This window comes from Cibotium barometz, chromosome 14 (assembly GCF_041138505.1).
Source record: "Cibotium barometz isolate CiBa-2024 chromosome 14, ASM4113850v1, whole genome shotgun sequence".
Classification (NCBI taxonomy): Eukaryota; Viridiplantae; Streptophyta; class Polypodiopsida; order Cyatheales; family Cibotiaceae; genus Cibotium; species Cibotium barometz.
Window position 1 is genome coordinate 40,916,104 of NC_141059.1, and position 21,332 is coordinate 40,937,435.

Below are 21,332 nucleotides of genomic sequence, written 5' to 3' on the forward strand. Positions count from 1 at the left end.
CTCCCTATCACCATTAATGAAGGATGGATTAAGCTTATTCATAAGAGGGGGGAGAAAGACAATTTGGGTAATTGGAGACCTATAACCATGCTCACATGTGCTTACAAAATCTTTGCCAAAGCCCTAGCCTTGAGATTTTCCTGCCACTTGAAAAGCTAGATTAGAGTAGAGCAAAAGGGGTTTATAAAAGGTAGATACATTTTGGATGCTATAATTACTCTTTGGGAGGGTTTGGACTATGTCGAAGAATCCAACCAAGACTATATTTTTTTCAAAATTGATTTTGATAAAGCATATGATAGATTAAGTTGGCACTATGTCTTGGAATCTCTCAGACACATGGGTGTAGGTCAATAGTTCATTATGATGGTTAAAACCCTTGTTGGCAATGCATTTGCAAGGATCAATGTTAATGGGGTGCTGTTTGACCCCCCCCTCTGACCAAGTCCATTAGGCAGGGTTGCCCCCTGGCACCATTGCTTTATGCCATTGCTGCAGATGGACTGAACCGGCTTATCAAGGACAAGATGGATAAAGGGAAGATGTAGGGAGTAGCTTTACCCAATGGTAAGCAGCTATAGAAAAGTACATTCAAGATTTAGTTATAATTAGATTTAAATATGATAAAAAGCTTGATTTAAGGCTCACTAAAAATAGTTTCCCGAAGGCGCACTCGTGCGTACTAAATTCTAATAAATATGCATTAAGCTGGCTGCTTGGTTGTTAGCCATAGGTTCAGGCAGAAGTTTCCCGCCGAAACTGCTCGTTCAGTCTATCTCTCTTTGCAGGTAAAATACTTAATTAGGGTTTGCTCGCAACAGGTTTAAACCAGGGTTTCTGTATCACAAAGATATATGCAATTATATGTGCATGGTGTGGCGTTAGGTTTTTCTTGTTCTTGCCTATTTCTCTGTGTCTCAATATCCAACTCGGGTGTGAAGTCTGTTGCTTCGTTCCATTTCTCCGTCAACAGAACCGTGTTTCTTCGTCCATAGAACTGTGTTTTTCACTGTGGTTTTCGTTGCCCGCAGGCTTTCCAACTAGTGTTCCGGCATGCCCAAGCGGGGGAAGTCGCGCGCCAAGGACAACTTCATCGATGATGGCTCGGACGATGAAAGGCCTGCCAAGAAAGTGGCCAGGAAAGAGAAAGACGAAAGGCCTGCCAAGAAAGTGGCCAGGAAAGAGAAAGACGACTCCGAGGGGATTACAGTTTGTGAGGTAACTTCATCCAGAACAAAGCCTGAATGTCATTTAATCCATGCGTGACCAGGCCTTGCTTCAATTTGCTGCTTGATCAGGTTTTTGTCTGTTTTAACGTTTCCTAATTTTTGCATTGTACCGTTAGCTTCTCTTTGCGATTTTGCTTCAATATGCTGATTCAGTTGCAAGTGGTATGGTTTAGTGAGGTTTTACTTGAAAAGTTGCGATTATGATGCAAGGTTCTGTAGGCTAGGTTGTGCCTCAAGAGGGTGTGATTAGGCATCAAGATGCTGTGATTAGACCAGGTTCTGTATCAAGATGGTGTGATTAGGCTAGGTTCTACTTCAGTTAGCCTAGGTTTGGCTTCAGGATGCTGTGATTAAGGTAGGTTCTACTTCAAGATGTAGGTTTTGTTTCAAGATGGGGTGAGTGATAAGGATAGGTCATGTTTTGAGCCAAGATGTTTCTTGGCTAGCTTCTGCACCTAAAATGCCTCAACTTAGTCCATTCTGCTCAGTCATCCAAATCCTGTAATTAGGCTAGGTATTGGATTAAAAATGCTCAAAGATGCGGTGACATCGTTCATTCACTTTTGGCCACCTGGGCCCGTATAGAGGGGTCTTCTAGAGCTGGGCAAACAAAATGCAGCAGATTTATAAGAGTCAAACCACTGTATTTTCTTCTCCTCCAATCCTATGGAGCTTTTATGGCAGCATAGTGCCCGCGATTGGTTGAGCTTTTATGGCAGCATAGTGCCCCCGCTTGGTTGAGATCTCCCTACCTTTTGGTTTGAGATTTCCCTTTGTATGATTTTATATTACTTAATAGAAGTCTTTTTTTCTGGAAAAAAATTAATGCTCAAAGATGCGGTGGCTGTAGCTTGAGAATAGCAAGGTCTAGCAACTTGCCATTAACTCAAAAATGAGGCATATGCAGACAAAACATGAACCCAGAAGGTTGCAACAAGTCGTGGTGGTCCAGACACAACATCAACATGGCGTGGTGGCAATGTTCTCAGCATGACAACCATGCCGACGGCATAGTAGAAGCCCGTGTGGGTAGTGCGAGAGTTCGAGACATCAGGATGCTTTTAGCCTAGTGGTCAAGGCTTGTGGCCTACTGTTGGAGAGTTCGTGTTCGATACGTTGGTTGTCACACTTGGAGCTTTTTAGTGTGTTCTATACGTTGGTCTCGTGTGTAGGATGGCTTGGTACTTCAAATCCACCTAAAAGATTGTGGAGTGGAGTTTGTAGCTACACAATTGAAGGCTCAAAAGTAGCCGGTATTTTTAAAGAGGTGGAAGTTTAACCATTTCACAAATTAGCATTCTCATCAAATCCCAAGCTAGGCTAAGACAAGGTACATCATGTACAATTAGTCGATTTTGGTAAATTTTCTTGTCTATTTTCACATATAAATGGTTTAAATGGTTTTAATCTTCTTTTCCATTGGGTCAAATATTTGAATATTCTCTATAAAATTAAGGCATTGCACCTTAGACAGAGGCTATGTGAGACTCCTACCCTTAATAACTTCCTTAATCTTTACTTATTTTTGTGAGTAACTTAACATTTTTAAGTAAGTATTAACACTAACTTAATTGATTTTTTTTTCTTTGACCTAAATTAAATACTAGTGTGCACACATATGTGCACATGTACATCTATGGGTTTTTCTCATTAATTTAAGCATAGGAACCTTGTTAATTTTTTTCAAATAGATAAATTTTATATATATGAGATTTTTACAAGTAATTTATATATTTATAATATTTTACACACTTAATTTAATTTATTACTAGAAAGAGGAATCTTACATTCTCTCCCACTTAGAATAATTGAGATGTTTTCTTCACGCGAATTGGGGATAATCTTTTATTACTCTTCTATTAATTTTTCTATGTTGCATCTTCGTGCTGGGAAAAATTTTCAATTGATTAAATATTCCTTGAAGATTATGTTCTTTCCTTGACATCCAAGACTTCCTCTAGTTCTCATTTCACTTGTCCTTGAACTGGCATATTAATTTACCATCCAATCTTAGACTTTATTCAATCGTAGCTTAATTAAAAGTATGCACTCTGGATCTTTGTTGCCTTGGCTCTAGGTTGTGGCTTCCTTAAGCTCTCCGATACCCTTGTGGGCATCCTCACGTAGCACATCCTTTTGGATGACTAAAGTCTTGTCAGCAGCTTTTGTGTTGGCTCACTTAGCCTCGTCTTCATTATATAACTTAATTTTAGTCTTCTAAGGTAGCTAGCCGTCTTCTCATTTTTTGCGACCATCTTGTTGGTTGCTAGTTTGGCTTTCTTAGTGTGGGCTTTTGCTTTTTGCACTTTGGCTTGGAGGATTGCTATCTCCTTGGATGGCTCTTCGAAGATGAAGGAGCCAAGTAAACCTTTCTATGTTGATGTGATGTTTTGTTTGATGATGTGGAGGCTCAATTGTCTTTGATTTATGAGGAAGAGGATCTCCATGAAGCCTTGCATGCTTTATTTGATTTTATGATATCTAATAAATCTATGGATGTGATGCATGAGGTGTCGAAATTGGGCACCGTGATTGATGATTAAAAGAAGGATTGTGGGGATCTTGTTCCTACATTCGTGCACATTACTATGTAGGTATAACTAAGCTTTCCAATGGAGCTCTGGGTCCTAGGTTTGAAGTGGGATCAAGAGTATGTTTCCATGGTCTAAGAAGAAGAGGTTAGTAGCTTATGATACATGTGGGGTTTTGGATCCTATATTTGTCGCGTGAACACTTGTGCTGTGCCTTGTATTCTTGATTCCATTGGATGTATATTTGTTGATGTCACAAATTCCTTACTAAAGCTTGGGAGGTTCCATTGGAGACTTTGGATGGTATACACATGAACCACTCAATGAAGATAGTGATAGTGATCATGATAACCTAGATGAGGTCTTGGATGACTTCTACAATGTGCTAATGAAAAGGTTTGGAAAAGCTCTTATCTTCTTGATAGATAGTTGTGTGTAGTTGATAATAAGATTTGAGACAAGAATATGAAGGTACTAAAGGGGGGTACTGGTACTCACAAAGACAATGGTGAGATGCTTGTTGGAGGGTCTATATGCGATGATGCACAAGATAATAACAAAGTTATGTGGAATACATATTCTTAGAGAAAGATTGGCTTGCCAACAAAGGTACTTAGGTTATGGTCTACAGTCGAGATGCATATATTTCACTTGGATGGTCGCCAAAGAGATCAAGATCGAGTATTTGCATGTCTCGAATAATCCGATTGGACGTCCATGACACATGGGCGAGTGTGGTGGACAACCTCCATGAGAGTAAACCAAATCCAAGCAAGTCATTGGATTGTTGAGAAAGTATCAATGTGGTGTTACATCTTGATGTTCAAGCAAGTCGTTGTCGAATACTGCATACTCGAACAAGACTTTGTTGGGTTCAAGGTCTTGCCTACGTGTTTGTTTGTGTGTGTGTGTGTGTGTGAATATCCTTTTACAAAGGAGTAAACATTCACTTATGTGTGTGTGTGTGTGAATATCCTTTTACAAAGGAGTAAACATTCACTTATGTTTGTGTATGTGAACCTACTCGGGGGGGCTAGCATAATTTCTAAATATTATTTGTATTTGACATAAGTAGTGATGTCATTGGGGAAACTTTATAAGGGTGCATGTACTTTATTGAAAAAATAAATCAACTATCACGTCATTTCCAATTGTGAAGATCTTTCTTTATGTTTGTGCATTGTGTATGTGAACATCCTCGTACAAAGCGGTAAACACCCACTTATGTTTGTGTGTATGTGAACCCACTCTTAGGAGGAACTAGCATAATATCTAGATATTATTTGTGTGTTTGACATGTGATTGGGGCAATCTCTGTACTTACAAAGGTGCATGTACTTCATTGAAACAATCAATCAGCTATCACATCATTTGTGTCCCTTCTCTTCTCTCTCTCTCTCCCTTTGCCTCAATGCCACAGGCATGTACCTGTTTAAGCCCCCATAGCTCTCCCTCTTATCGCCCCCTCTTACCATTGGACTATAGTTGTTTATGGCTTATTAGCTATTTTTGAAAGCCCTATTTTTGTTAAGCTATACCTATGGATTAAGCCTTATAGAAGGGTATCCTTTGTTAAGCAAAGGATAGAGTTTTTAGAAGCGAGCTTTCTTGAAAGTTAAGTTTCCTTCAGGTCATTTTATGTGAAGACCTATTGAGGTCTCGCTTGTAACCGTTTTACATGTGGAAAAGTTTTTTAGTTTGTGCAGCAGATTGTATTTTTGCTTGTGAATAGTCATGTATGTTGTTGATTAAAGCTTTATGTGCTTTGGGCCTTAGTATAGCAAGGTGAAGGCGGCTTGTTGGAGGTTCTGTGTTCTATATCCGGTAGTGTGAGGCTTGTGGGCCTTGGGGTTGGTTGGGCGGTCATATACACAACAGTGCTCGAAAAAAACTATTTTCTCAAAAATTGGAAAATCTTCATATATAAAATTAAGAAATTATCAATGAAGAGTTTTTTTTTAAAAATTTTTTGAAGGTATTTTTACTATATTCCTTCAATTTTTGCAAGTATTGGTACCTTCAAGCTATAAATTTGTAGGTATTTTTAAAAATTTGAAGGTGATATTACACTAAACCCGGGTTTTTTTCGAGCATTGATACACAACCCGCAGGCTAACCGATGGTTCTTGTGATATTCTGGTGGTATTCTGATGGCCAGATTGGGCTGGAGGACACATGTCCACCTTCGTTTTATTTCTTTATTACATAATTTTAATTTATTTTATTAGTTGTCAATCACAAGAGGTTCATTGGGTTCCAGGAAGGAAAGGATTAAGGAAGTAGGGAATTGTTTTTTTAACAATTCCTGAGGGACAGGAGATCATTGCTCTTTGGAATTGGCTTCTCCTTGGAGATGATTCGTGTCTTGCTATCCTTTCCATGATCTCAGGCTTAGCTTCATGGATGTTCTTATGAGGCTCCTGGCTTAACAATAGGTTCCTCAAGAGTGTTTTATCTCATGCTTAGCTTCATGTACGTTCTTATGAGGCTCCCCTTAACAATAAATTCCTCAAAAGTGTTTTTTGGTGACAGTAAAGTTGTAGCTTGGTTTGAGATCGTGTGTTAATTATGGTCCCATCGTTACAGCTCTCAGGACATCGTAAGGTCTCTGTCAGGTCCTGGAAAGCCAAAATTTATGTTGATATAAGGGAGTTCTACACAAAGGATGGGAAGGAGTTGCCTGGGAAGAAAGGTTGTTTGTCTACTTTGGCTGATTATGTACATGTCCTTTTGTATATTTTTTTGCCCATCACTCTCTTATTGGTAACATACTAACTGTATAACTGCTTTTGTAGGAATTTCTCTGTCCTTGGATCAGGTGTGCAAAATAATTAAAATTTTAAAACTCCAGGTTATATGGCAATATACATGCATTGAATGCTTACGTGGTTTACTTGTTATGGTAGTGGGAGGTGTTAAGAGACAACATGGAGGCGATTGACAAAGCTGTCCAAGAGAGTGGATGATTTGGTTCATTGTTATCAATGCTTAGCTAGGCTGAGACCAGTTGATTAACGTTCTGTTCCTTTCTAGGACTTCAGGTTTTGTACATGACTCTAGGGTCTACCACGTGCCATAGTTTCTTCCAGTCTGCCACTCTTAATGTATCCATAGTTTCTTCCAGTCTGCCACTCTTAATGTATCTTTATTTGTATGCAAAATGCCATTTTTGATCTCCATGTTAATACTTTTTTTGAGAAGCGTTGCCTTCCATTCTCCTTGATTTGTAATTTCAGGGAAGCTGTAGCAGTCAGGCTTGTCAGCACTAGACAACAAGTAGTATCATCTGTATGTAATTGTGTTATTCGCTCATCTGACAGGCTGCTAGACATGAAAGAAAGTAGCCTGTGTTTTGAGACAGTAACACTGCTGTGTAGGAAGCTCAACTATTTTAGCAGTTCAAGGCCACCACAAGCATGAATAGGGATGTCTGTTTTTTTGTTGGGCTTGGGTGCTGTCCTAGTAACTGCACGATATTTGCATAGATTTCCAAAAGCTGGTGTGCCTACTCCACTTGATTTTGAGAGTTTCAGATGATGGGCGGGGTGTGTAAAATGAGCCTACTGAAGCAGATGTGTTAAATGTAAATTAGCCTTACCTACACACATTACCCTAGTCTATTCAAAAACCCCAACATAGCATACCTACAAGAGTTGCTTGCCCAAATGGATGCACCCCAGGAAAAAGCAATCCATTTCAGCAAGAGTAAAATGTCAGAAATGAGACTTGCACTTGAGCATCCACAGCACGTAACACCCCCCCCTCCCCCCCCCCCAAAGTTGAAAACAGCTTCCATCATCCCAGTCAGGTTTCACTGTTGAGCACCAAGATTGAAAACAGATGCAGCTAATCTAAACATACTTTTGGGTTTCAATGTTGAGCACTAAGATTGAAAACAGATGCAGCTAATCTAAACATACTTTAGAAGAGAAATTGGAAATCAATCTTCCAAGGGCAGGTTCTCTACTAGTTAAGAACCTTGATTTCAAGGGACCCGAGACTCCTTACAGTGCCACAATAACACAAGAGATGATGGTACATACAGAAGTGATTATGGTACGCAAATGGACATAATACGACAATCATACCCAGGCTTACCTCCAGGAGTATAAGAAGGGGTTAACCTTAAAAACACAGGCTACAGTGTTACATCATTTTTTTGAATAATTTCAAGAACCCATTCACATGGATTATCCAAGTCCATCCAACTCCCAACAGCAAGGCACTCTAAACAAATTATGGAAAACCCAGATTTAAAACTGATATAAATGAAGAGTGAGTATACATACTACACGTAGTATGACAAACACACGTGCAGGTCATCAGACTTGAAATGGCTAGAGGAATAAATACTGAGATTCTCTTATTGACACGTTCAAATTGTACTGGAGAGTTCATATTTGTCAAGTAAAGGATAACATTGATAAGATAAAAGTGGAAGCCTTTAAAATGCGTCTTCTCATTTTACTAATTTATAATAGTTTCATTGTTAGGATCTTTAGACACTTGGAGAAAAAAACTCTAATTTTTTAATATAAAAATTAGAGCATAATATATACTTACATAAATTGAAAGTATAAGCTTTAATAAATTAAATAAAATAAACAAAAGACGGAGTAGAGGTCATCGATGAGATGAGAGGATTGAATTTTCTTAGGTAAAGTGGTTTTTGTATTACTTATCCATATTTATAAATATTAGAAAAAGCACTTGTTTTTCAAAACAAAGCGTAAGTGTTTTTGAGTTTATGTGTGCGTAAGATTTATAAAAATATAACAAGATTTAATATAGTCTTGGTTTTACTAAAAATATAAAATATTATTTGATATGTATAAAAGTATGGCCTTAGCTTTACAAAACTATAGATGTCTAAATATAAAACCATAAAAGATATTTAATTTATGATTAATACATAATTTGTCACTCATTCTTTGTCTATATTGAAACTAATATTAATTGGTGTACACAGTTGATTAAATATATTGATCTTGATCATATTATACAAATGTACATAACTTGATTACACACATTAATCTTGGTATATGATATACATAAAAGACGCATTCAAAATAAAACATCTCGAGATAAAATAATGGGCATTCTCAAAGAGGTTATGATTAACATTCTCTTTTGCTTGAGTTACAATTGACTTCAATTTCATGGATGATAAGAGTATGAGATTTTGTTAAGAACTAAAAAACTTTTTTGGCATCCATTTGGCATCTTTATTAAGGATGGTTCTTGAAAGACATCAGATACTTAACATAAGTATTACTTGAAAAGATGCAGGGGAGAATAGAGTTTGAGCTCTTGCAAGCACACACAAACCTTAGAAGAGAACACACAAGATGAGAGGCTGAAATTGGTCTTTTTTTTCTTCAACAAAGGAGGTTTACAAAAGAGATAAAGTGACTAACACACATACTAGAGTATATACAAGCGATCCATAATGTGAACACGCTAAAGTGGAGTGGGTAGGTGTGGACTAGTCAGTGTAGTTAAGCTGTAGAATCTCTGGCAAAGATATATCGATGCCAGTTATTAAACTTGCCCAGTGATGTAAACGGTCACGTAGATGCCTCGTGAGAGTGTCAGCTCATGTTGAGCTAGCTCATGTTGAGCTTGATATCTAAATACTCTCCTTCAAGCTCAACTCCAGCTCGTGAATACCAAGTATATCTCGAAATCTGCGGACCTTCTCAGCTCCCTAAGACCTTCGTGAAGATGTCAGCGACTTGATCCTGTGTGCTGATGTAGGCCAAGTCGAGGTCGCCTGTGAAGACTCTCCCTCATATACCTCAATGTGTTTCGTCGCACATGGAAACCGGGTTCTTGGCTAACTATATACTGCTAAGATTGTCACAATATATGACAATCTTTCTTTTCACATGCAATCCCAAATCAACAAGTAGCTTGCGTAACCAAGCTACCTCACACGCTACCACTACAGCTCCTCTGTACTTTGCCTCTGTACTCGTCGACAAGGCAACTGTGGATTGCTTCTTGCTGCTCCATGTCGTCACAACAACACTCCCTAATGAAAACATAAATTCACTAGTAGATCTTCTTTTTGAGATGCTACCTGTCCAATCTACATTTGTGTACATATATAGCTCCAATGGTACACTTGTTGCATAAAATAATGCATAATCAACAGTGGTCCTCAAATACCGAAGTGTGCGTTGCACACTGTCAAAGATGTGGTTTGCGCGGAACATGCATAAATTGACTCTCTAAGCTAATAGTGTAACTCAAATCTGGCCTACTGATCGTGACATAGATCAAACTGTTGATCGTGACATCTTGATCGTACATAGTGGGGTCCTTCAACACATAACCTGCATCTGCACTGAACTTGCCATTTTGATCTAATGGCATCGAGATTGGCTTACAAACCAGCCATCTCATACTTGGACAACATGTCCGATACATACTATCTCTATGACAACTAAATACCATTAGGTGTGTGAATGACCTCAATGGCCAAAAAGTAGCGCAGTTCTCCCAAATCTTTCATGTCAAACTTCCTTTTTAGAAGACTTTTTACATGCTTAATCTCTTCCAAGTTGTCATCTCCAACAATAAGATCATCTACATAGATGGTGATGATCACAATGACCTTATCACTCTTACGCACATAATACGAAGAGTGATTTGCATCTACCATATGAAAACCAATAGTGACAAGATACTCCGCAATCTTGTTATTTCATGCTTGTGGAGCTTGCTTCAGCCCATACAATGCCTTACGAAGCTTACATATATACTCTGGGTGTGACATGTATCCTCAAAACCAGGTGGTTGATCCATATATACTTCTTCTTGGAAGTCACCATGCAAGAACACATTTTTTACATCCATCTGATGTAAAAACCAGCCTTTAGCTTCAACCACCACAATCATAGCTCTCACAGTTGCCATCTTTGTAATCGGGGAAAACCTCTCCTCATAATCAATCCCATTTGTCTGCGCATATCCTTTGGCTACTAATCTAGCTTTGTACCTGCTTATGCTACCATCACTATTATGTTTCACCTTATACACTCACTTACATCCAATAGCTTTCTTGCTATCAGGCAATGGCACTAAATCCCAAGTCTCATTTCTATACAATGCATCCATCTCCTCAACCATAGCTTTCTCCCAATACACATTTTCAATAGCCTCATTAAAAGATGTGGGCTCTATAACCTCCACAACTTTTGCCATGTAAGCATAGTGATGTGCTACATAACCATCGTAAGTCAACCTCTGAAATTCTGAAAATGAGTGAAAACTTCACTCTTCTCCTTCATGAAATACGCCCACACTTTCCTCGTGTGGTTATCAATGAATGTTACATAGTACCTATAGCCACCCATAGACATAGTCTTCGCAGCACCCCATACATCTGAATGCACAACATCTAGTACATTCCTACTCCTGTTTCTGTCATGTGGAAATACATGCTTTGTTTTCTTTCCAAATTGACATGCTTCATATCACATACTTTCTGCATACCTTCAACCTTAAACTTAGGCAGCCTTGTCACAATTTCTTTAGTCTGCATAGACTTCATTCTTTGCACATTTACATGCCCAATTCTCTTATGCCAAATGTCTGTACCTGCAAAAACGTCTCGTGAACCATTTATAAACATTGCAGCACTCACTTTAGGCATATTTACATTTAGTGTACATTCTGTCACTCTGTTTCCTTTTGCAACCAACCTCCACTTATCTTTAAAGTCTTCTACATAACTAACCATCAGGGTTAAACCGCACTTGCAAACCCTGCTCAATCATCTGGCCAATAAAAACCAGATTCTTTGTAATGTTCAAAACATGAAGTATATCTGCAAGGTACTTCACCTTACTATCTTGCATAGAAAATAGCACATCTCCAACATGGGCAATTGGATGAGTAGTGTCATCCCCGTTTCAACAAAACTTGGTCTTTCAAGACTCTTTATTTCCTTGAACCACTCACCATGACTTGTCATGTGATTCGAAGCACCTGAATCGACATACCATACATCATCCTTACATGCTTCTATATCATTTCTAGACAGAACATTAACTACATGTTGCATAACAAACAACCTCTCATTATCCTCATTATTTCTGCTAGAGGACGTATAATTATTTTGCTTCACTTTTTCATTTCGCATGTTATTCTGCTTCTTATAGGAATCTGCCTGCACATGCCCATGCTTACCATAGTAAAAACAACCTCGTGTATCATTATGCTGCCTTTGCCAATTACCACGACCTCTTTGACTGCCCCTGTCTCTAAACTGGCCTCTTCCACCTGTGTGTTGTTGTGAATTCTAGGGTTGTTGCTGCTGTGCTGAACATAATTTTGATTATGTGTTCAATCACCACCTTGGCCACAGCCTCAGTCTGTACCTGCACTTGTGTAGAAATGTTGTTTTGCGAAATGCCTTTGTTTTGTGAAGATTGGTCTTTACCCAAACTCTTTTCTTCAATGATCAGCATTGGTGTCTTGTATGCTAATAGAAACCCAATACATGACTTTTCTTGCTCCTTGGTTCCAATCCTAGTATTTTTTTACATCTGCACAGCAGTTGGATTAATCTCCGGTATCTTTGGTGCCTCCTTATGTTCACCTTCAATGTAGTCCCAATAGCCTTTTCCCATCAGAAAATTTATCAATCTAAACCTCCAAGTATGGAAGTTGTTCTTATCAATCTTCTCTACAACAATCTGGTTAATTCCGTCATTTGATATCTTGTCTGCAACACAAACTCACCAAAAACAACACTCTTGTTTGACCTGCACAAACTGCTGTATTCTTTGCAACGATACTATGCTACACCCAAACTGTCACAACTAGTGACCTAAACTTGTATACATACACCTAATAGCATATGTAAGACCTCTTTGTAGTACACATAGTATTTGCACAACCAATTGCCCCACAAAAAATAGAATTTTGCAGAGAATCAAAACTTACCCATGGTGCTCGCTCGTGACGCCTGTGAATTGAAAAATGGAGGTCTAGACGCGCTTGAAATGCATTTTTGACCTGAAAGTACTGGCCAAAGGATCTTATAGTTTCTTAAGCTCTACTCCTGCGAAGAAAGCTCCTCAATCGGAGTTCGTTTGCTGATGCCTCTCGAAGAGCTCCCAACAAGGGTGTAGTAGCCAACATAAAGGGGGAAGAGTAGATGAAGCTCTTACCCTCGTACTGCTTCCTGTGCTTCTCTTGATTACCACTCTTAGCATCATGAACTAGACTCTGATACCATGAAAATATGCAGGGGAGAAGAGAGCTTGAGCGCTTGTAAGCACACACACACTCACACAAACCATAGGAGAGAACACACAAGATGAGGCTGAAAATTGATCTTCTTTTTCTTCAACAAAGGAGATCTACCAAAGAGATAAAGTGACTAACACACATACTAGAGTATATACAAGCGATCCATAATGTGAACACGCTAAAGTAGAGTGGGTAGGTGTGGACTAGTTAGTGTAGTCCAGCTTTAGAATCTCTGATCGGTGGAGTGCAGCAATAGAACTCTATTCAATTGAGCGCGTCAACTAAATGAATCCATTAGAGAAACTCTTGGACTCACGTTGTGAGTCATGGGATAAATTAAACGATGTTCAATTGAGGAGATGTTTCATGATGGGCTTGAAGAATAACACAACTTGATCATTGTATTCAATCCGAAAACATTCGATCAATGTTGCAAAGAAGCAATACGTTTAGATGACAACATGCTAGAAGATGATCATGCTACGAGGTGTTCCTCATCTAAACCAAGTGAAGCAATGGCAAAAGAAAGATCGATCTCGGAATTGACATTCCCCAAATTTTATGCAGCCTTGCTTAAAACCTTACAGCAAACATCTCTAAGAGAGGATGAAACCTTCAAACCCAGACATCCTTAATGCCTCTAAAGGCGAGGAGCAAAATGCCTTGTATTGAATGCAATCACACGACCATCCCAATCCTCATTGTGCATACAAGGTACTTGTCCTTCTATATTGCATATATTGTAAAACCTTTGACCATGATACTAAAAAGTGTGCTTCATCCAAAATGGACTCAAAACCTCAAGTTCGAGAGAAGAAAGGGTTCATGGGAACCCACTTGCTGCTAGACTGCTCAGGAAAAAACCCCTGCTTTTTTTATCCTTTTTCTTAATGGCCATGTAAGTTTTTAACTTTGCTTAAAAAAAAAAAACTGGCTGCCTAGCTCTAACTTATATGAATTATTATCGATATTTGATATTATCTTAAAAGGTTTATAAAATCTAGGAGCTAACTTAACTATTGGGTTGGTCTCTACAGATTTAAGTCTTCTTTTTTCAATACAAGGAAGCACATAATCATTTTCATGGAATATAACATGTTTGTGTTTATGATTTGCGTGCTTCTGTATTTTTGTTGAGATTTTTGAATATTCGACTTTAATACTTCATGAATTTGTCAAAGTTTCTCACAAAAGAATCTTCAGCCTCTATAGAGTGTGAAAGTCTAGTCATAGGAGTAGGCAAAGCCTTACCATAGACAATCTCAAATGGTGCTTTCTTAGTAGCAGTGTGAGGATAGTTATTATATGCAAATTATAAAATATGTAAATATTTATTCCACTACTTAGGCTGAGATGAGACATAAGATCTAAGCAAATCAAGTATTGTTTTATTTGTTACTTCAGTTTGTCCATTAGATTCAAGATGGAAAGTAGTAGAGAAATCAAGTTTTATTCTAAGATTATCAAATAATGTAGTTTAGAATTCACTACAAAACTTTCTATCCTTATCAAAAAAGATAATATTTGGTAAACCATGATGTACACACTTGTTTAATGAACATATGTACAACTTGATATGTAGTTAATGTATTTTTGCAAGCAATAAAGTAAGCTTGTTTGCTAAATTTACTGACTATAGTTTAAATCATACCATTTTTGCTAGAAGTCAAAGGAAATCAACTTATAAAATCTATACTTATTTGTTTCCATGGTTTGTTAGGAATAGGCAAAGGCATAAGCAAACCAAAATTCTTTTCTTTATACAACTCTTATTTTTTTTGGCAAATAATACATTTAGAAAAAAACTTAGCAACATCTTTACACATAGTAGGCCAAAAGAAATCTGTGGGGCAACTATTTGTAAAGTAAATGCTCCTCATGACCAATAAAAGAAGGTTGATGAGATTCAATAATGGTTTGTCTAAATGGTTTAATAATGCATAATCTCTTTTGGTAGAAAAGAAAACCATCATCAAAACAATAATCGAAATGTGGTAACTAATCATTATCTTTCAATTTGTTGTATGCATAAAAAAATCAAAATCATTATCATATGTTCTCTTCATATTATCAATAGAGATGTCTTAATAGTAGATAGATTATTAATGGTAGGTCTCTTACTCAAAGTATTAGCGACAACATTTTCTCATCCAAGTGTGTAATGGATAGCATGCTGAAAACTGTGAATAAAAGATGCCTACTTAATATGTCTATCTAATAGTAGAAGTTGTGAAAGGAAATGTTTAATACTTTGTTAATTATTTTTAATGATGAACTCACAGCCCATAAGATAATGTTTCTAAAATTTTAATGCATGAAAAAAAGTAATTAACCTTTTATCATAGGTACTATATTTAAGTTTAGACGGTTTTAGTTTTCTACTTTCAAAAACAATTGGGTGATTATCTTGTATAAGCACCGCACCAATATCATGTCCATTAGTATCAGTCACTACTACAAATAATGGTCTAAAGAAGTCTGGTAGTGTTAATATAGATGCATGGGTAAGTGCGTACTTAAGTAAATTAAAAGATTTTTTATGCATGTCAGTCCAAAGAAAAACTTTCAACAATTTAGTCAAATGATGTGCTTTGTAAGCAAAGGTTTTTACAAATATTATGTAGTAGGAACATAAACTAAGAAGAGATCTCAACTCATGAATATCCTTTGGTCTAGGCCATGATCTAATGGTGTCTATCTTTTTGGGATTGACACGAATTCCTTTAGGTATTCAATTTCTTTTTGAAAGAATTCACTCTTGTCTGGGTTGGCATGGCGTTGATTTCCTTCAAAAGCTTAAATACTATCTCTAGATATTTCTTATGTTCATCTTTGTCTTTGCTAAAAACTATGATTTCATTAAAAAAAAATAGCTACAAATTTTACTGCTTCAAGAATATACGGTTCACTATGCAACTAAATGTAGCCGATGCATTAGTAAGTCCAAAAGGCATTACTAAAAACTCATAATGACCCGTTTGTGTACGAAAAGAAATCTTTATAAGTATCTTCTTCAACCATTCTAACCTGATGATCGCATGACTTAAGGTTAATCTTAGAACTTATCTAAGAGATCATCCACACGTGGAATAGGATACAATATTCTTATTTAAAGCTCGGTAGTCAATACATCTTTGAAACATTCAATTCTTCTTTTTTATGAGAACAACAAGTACTCAATGTGGTGAACTACTAGACCTAATAAGTTCTCTATCAAGTAGATCCTCAATTTGATATTGAATCTCTTTTTTTTGCTCTAGAAAATTTACTCTACAAGAAGTCTTACAAGGAGGAATACTACTAGGGATAATGTCTATCCTATGGTCTTCTAGTCTAGAATTAGGTAATCCAGAAGGTAACTCATTCATAAAATAATTCAAAAATTGTGAAATGAATGGTTGGTGCGAGATGTCCTTGGAAATTGGTTTACAAGCAGAAATCTCATTAACCAAGTCTTTTCCTTTTTCCTCATGGCTCGCTTAGCTTGGGTATGACTAAGGCACATTCACTAGATTCCCGTAATTATTTGAAGCTTACATTCTCACCATTGAATACAAAAGATATGACATGAGAATTATAATCAATGTAAGGGTTATGCCCACGTCTCCATGGCATTCCAAAAATAACATCATACAAATGAAAAGGTGCAACTAGAAAGATGCGGGGTTGACTATATGGTGTAATGGATAAAACATCTTTCACTTCCTTTGTACAATGATACTTTGTTTCTTGAAAAGTGGTTTTGATTTTATACTTTGAAGGAGTAGCATTTAATTTAAGAGCATGTACAAGCTTTTTGGAAATAAAGTCAAGCGTACTACCATCATCATACAATATCTTCACTTCCTTGTCCTTAATTTGTCCTTTAGTCTTTAAAAGCATATGAGGTGAAACTTGCTTTTCAATAGGTTTGGGCATACCTGGATCATTTGAGAGATCTTTGTTTTTGGAATTACCCTCTTGCTTAGGAGAGAAGTTGTCATCTTGTGCATCTTCTTCACCAACAATCATGTTGATATGTGCGGTTTGTTGACTTCTTCTTCTTCTCCGGGCAATTGGGTGTGCAATGTGTCCTTTTTGTCAACAATTGTAACATGTCACCACTCGAGGTACAAAATCTTATTTCTTCTTTGCGTCATCGCTCTTCTTCTTGTTGTTGTTATTGTTGTTGGCTCCACGATTGTTATTGTTGTTTGAAGCAACACCCTTGGTATCATTAGTGTATGTGTCAAACTTACAAAAAGGAACAAACTTTCTAAATTTGTTAGCATGAGAATCTTGTGGTAGTTTGTTGTTCTTTGGTACTCCATTATTTCGCTCACAATTGTAAGCCCAAAGAGATCTCTGTGGAGAGAGAATGAGGTTAGAACATGTTGATATCTACTCGAAGAGTAGGCTTTAATTTGGCAATGAATTTGCGTTTTTGCTCCTTGGTTCTCACTTGTTCAATGGCTAGGAGTTGAATGAGAACTTGTAAAAATTTATCCACATAAATTTGCACAGTCTCTTTATCAAGTTGACGAAGCATATCCCATTGTTGACATGCTCTTACTTTATAATGAGGTGGCAAGAAATTCTTTTTGATGAGCTTTTGAAATTCTTTCCAAGTCCTAGGTCTTTCACGTCCTTGTTAATTGCATTCCACCATAATGATGCAATTTCAACAAAATGAATTGCAGCACACTTGACTTTATCTTCCTTGAAAAATTCTTCCCCAAAAAAATAATCATCAAGTTGACTACCATCAAAATTTAAAAGTTTTACGACTAATTTTCTTTTCTTTTTGTTTCTCTTGTTCATGAAAAGTTTATTTGATGGTACGTCTAATGTCAAAGCCAGATTCAATACTTCTTGACCTTTCTTGTTAGAGAGTAGTTCTTCCAATTCTATCCTCTTAGCTAGTTCTTCATTTAATTGAGCTTGAAGAGATAGAATTTTCTCTTAATTTACTTAATTTATCCCTTTTGAACAAAACCACGAGGCTGAGATACATAAACCTCCTTATGAAAATCACCATTCAAGAAGGCAACCATGATATCCAACTAATGTACATTCCATCCATGATATCCAACTAATGTACATTCCATCCATGATGCATTGCCAATGCAATAATACACCGGATTATAATCATGTTGTATTATTAGACATGGGGACACACAATAATACACCAAATTATAGTCATACGAGACATGGGGACAAAGGTCTCCTATATCTTTCTCTTGAGCATAATCTTTTACCACAACAAACTTGCCTTGTAGGCGGTCATAATGCTACCATCACCTGTAAGCTTAAGATTTTAAACCCATTTTGTACTAATGGCATTTTTACCATAAGGAAGATCTACCAAATACCAAGTGTCATTTTTGAGGATTGAGTTGTCATACTCATCTTGTATGCCGTGCATCTCGATGATTATTTTCCTGTGCTTCCTCAAAGGAAGCCTGAGAGCATGTTCCATAAAATAATAAGATGCATGTGATGAGACCATGCATAGGCAAAGGAGTAGCTAATTTGTTATCCTGTAATGTTTGCATAGACATTTTGGCATACTCTTGAATGCCCATAGTATGGTTGCCCTTTCCTCATCCTCATTGCATCCACAATTGCCTCATAAATAGATTGATATGTGGATTGAAATTCAAGCCAATTTTCAACTAGTATGGGTTGATTTGCAGCATCTTATTAAGCATTCTCATTTTCTCCACATATGGCTATTTAGCATTGTATAAAGGTAGAAGTGTACCAAAGATGTAATGTGAGCATACATTTTGATATTATTTTATATAAAATCATGTGGGATGAACCGAGCTCTCAACAAAGACAACATCTCTACTCACTAAAATCCACCTTTTGGTCACATCATGGTAGAGTTGATACCCTTTACTTCCTGAGATGTATCCCATAAAAATGCATTTTATTGCCATCACATCTTAGAGCTTATTGTGTGATTCATGCCTGAAATGACCTCAAACGTGTAAAAATTTGTAAACATAGTTAACAACACACTATAAGGTGCACCTTCTCTACCTAAGAGGATAGCTCAATCTAAGATAACCAAAGAGTAGCTCGAGGAGGTGATGAGATGGGGGGGACTAAGAGACCTTACTCTGATACCAATCATTAGTATCATTGGAGTGCGTGCACCTTCTCCACCTAAAACGATAGCTCAATCTGAGATAATTAGAAGAGTAGCCCAAGGAGGCGACGATGAGATGGGGGATAGGGGCCAAGAGACCCTATTCTGATACCATTCATTAGAGTGGAGACAAAGATAGAAACATACACAGATGTAGTAAGCAAGCAGAGATAGAGAGAAGCACAATGCTCAAAGTAGGAGATTGATAAGAATGAGTGACGTATAAGTGAAGTAACATGATATAAGGTCACTTACACACTCACTCACGTAGGAAAAACCTCCTAAGGAGGGAAAAAGTGGGCTGGCCCATTATCAGCCCTATATCCGCATATCACTACCAAATAAATGGTTACCCTTCTTGAGCTTAGTATCTAATATGCTTTTGTAAAAATGTTGACTAATGCCTAGACAATGATCTGTATCAAACCTCCAATGGTTTTGACATTATTTGAGGTGTATTTTTCACCAGGTCACTGGATAAAGATTTGCACAAGGAAACAACTTTTCTATATCAGCTTCGAAGGACCTAAAATTAGTAAAATAGTCCATTATGAGGGTAACCGTGCCCAAGCCTGCGTGCTCAAAATGAGGATTTGTTTTGTAACCACCCATGGTATGAGGTTTGCCCTGCCCGAGCTCACCTAGAAGCTCGAAATGGTTGTTGCGTGATGTGTGCATGAGAGATGCATGTGTGAGGTGCATGCGCATGGGTTGGTTCCCACCCGAACTTCTATGTTCAAATCGGACTCAGTGGTTCCACTGTGAGTGAGTCGGCTCAAAAAGGACTTGGTGTCTAAGATGGTAGACATGTGCACACATGTTTGGTTGATAGACACTCCAATGTATCATTGAGGGGGAGTGTTGAGAGGTAGCGATTGCATTTGTGCAATGCTACATTGATATGGGTGATGGGTGATGGGTGAGTTGTGGAACACCTCGATTAAGAGGGGGTGTTGAGAGATGTAATCGTGGTGTTGTGTGTATGTGGGAAAGCACCCTAGAGGTATAAGATATTGTGGCAAGATAAGAATGCCACATGTAATATTGAATGGTGTGTGAGTGTTGACCAAAAGAGTGGAAAAGGAGTTGCCACATGGATGATGATGTGTAAAGTGGGATAAGGCTAGAAAGCCTATATCATTGTATGGTTCACTTGAGATATGCAATAGAAGAGATCAAGTGTTGAGTGTGCAATCTCTCTCTCTCTCTCTCTCTTATGGAGTTTTTAGTGTGGTTTAATCCACCTTAATTATGTTGCTTAATCATTGTCTATCACCATGATCAATCCCATTTTAGGATTGTTAACAATATTTATCTTGCCAGCTCACCTATTTAGTGTTTTCACATTACTCTAGTACTTATGTTGGGTTTTACTGATCTTTTTGTAGCCTTATTTTGAGAGTTAGAAGAAGAAGAAGAAGATTTCAGCCTTCCATTTTTGTGTGTGTGTGTTATCCATTGTTGTATGAGTGTGTGTGTGTGCTTGAAAGAGCTTAAGCTTTCTCTTCTCTCCAATCTTTTCATGGTATCAGAGCCTGGTTCAAGCTAAGGAGCTGAGCAGCAAGCAAAGGGAGCTACAAAGGCAAAGGGAGAAGTACACAGGTAAGAGCATCATCAACTCTTTTCTTTCTTGTTTAGGTACAACACCCCCTGGGTAGCTCTGGGAGCTACACGTCTTTGATTCAGGAGCTATGTTCATAGGTGTGGAGATGCATGTGTGGTGCGTAGTACTTTGTACTATAGTTTGGTGGCTAGATTCACATTTCAGGTGTGTTTTGGCATCCATTCAACCACTACAAGGTGTTTTTGGAGGTAGTTCCAAGAAGTTTTGGTTGAGAACTGTCTTTGCTAAAAACTTAGTTAGTGCAGTACTACATTTTGGGAGAGCACCAGATAGTATTTGCACATGTATGTTGATCTTGGGTGTATGTACATGTACTTTGGTCACATTTGGTAACATATAGGTTTTGTAGAAGTACCGTGTGGGGCGGCAGTCTCACAAATGATATACTACTATGCTACAGGTTCCATATAGAAATTGTCTATTTATAGGTTTCTGGTTGTTGCAAGCAAACATGTCTGCTGATGGACTCTCTCTTCCTGCCTATCACTGTACATCTTCGCTCTCGCTCTCTCTCTCTCTCTCTCTCTCTCTCTCTCTCTCTCTCTCTC

At 37.6% G+C, this 21,332-nt stretch overlaps 1 protein-coding gene across 3 annotated transcripts; it reads left to right on the top strand.

Moving 5' to 3' along the window:
- The first annotated feature begins 710 nt into the window (after nucleotides 1–710).
- Nucleotides 711–6,870, top strand: LOC147632027 (RNA polymerase II transcriptional coactivator KIWI-like). Of its 3 annotated transcripts, XM_086807924.1 has the most exons (6): nucleotides 718–788; nucleotides 1,032–1,118; nucleotides 1,158–1,218; nucleotides 6,347–6,452; nucleotides 6,556–6,578; nucleotides 6,667–6,870. In XM_086807924.1, the coding sequence occupies exons 2-6, from the start codon at nucleotides 1,054–1,056 to the stop codon at nucleotides 6,724–6,726; spliced, it is 315 nt and encodes a 104-aa protein (XP_086664050.1). In that variant the 5' UTR covers nucleotides 718–788; nucleotides 1,032–1,053; the 3' UTR covers nucleotides 6,727–6,870. The 3 variants fall into 3 exon arrangements, with proteins under 3 accessions (XP_086664048.1, XP_086664050.1, XP_086664049.1); XM_086807922.1 differs by having other exon boundaries at nucleotides 711–788; nucleotides 1,032–1,218; XM_086807923.1 differs by lacking the exon at nucleotides 718–788 and adding an exon at nucleotides 853–933 and having other exon boundaries at nucleotides 1,032–1,218.
- Nucleotides 6,871–21,332: the final 14,462 nt, after the last annotated feature.

Bases quoted from the DNA above. Each gene is read 5' to 3' on its own strand.
- LOC147632027 (XM_086807922.1), top strand. From the start codon at position 1,054: ATGCCCAAGCGGGGGAAGTCGCGCGCCAAGGACAACTTCATCGATGAT. The intron at 1,219-6,346 runs GTAACTTCATCC...CCATCGTTACAG, and splicing joins AGGGGATTACAGTTTGTGAG to CTCTCAGGACATCGTAAGGT. The intron at 6,579-6,666 runs GTGTGCAAAATA...TTGTTATGGTAG, and splicing joins TTTCTCTGTCCTTGGATCAG to TGGGAGGTGTTAAGAGACAA.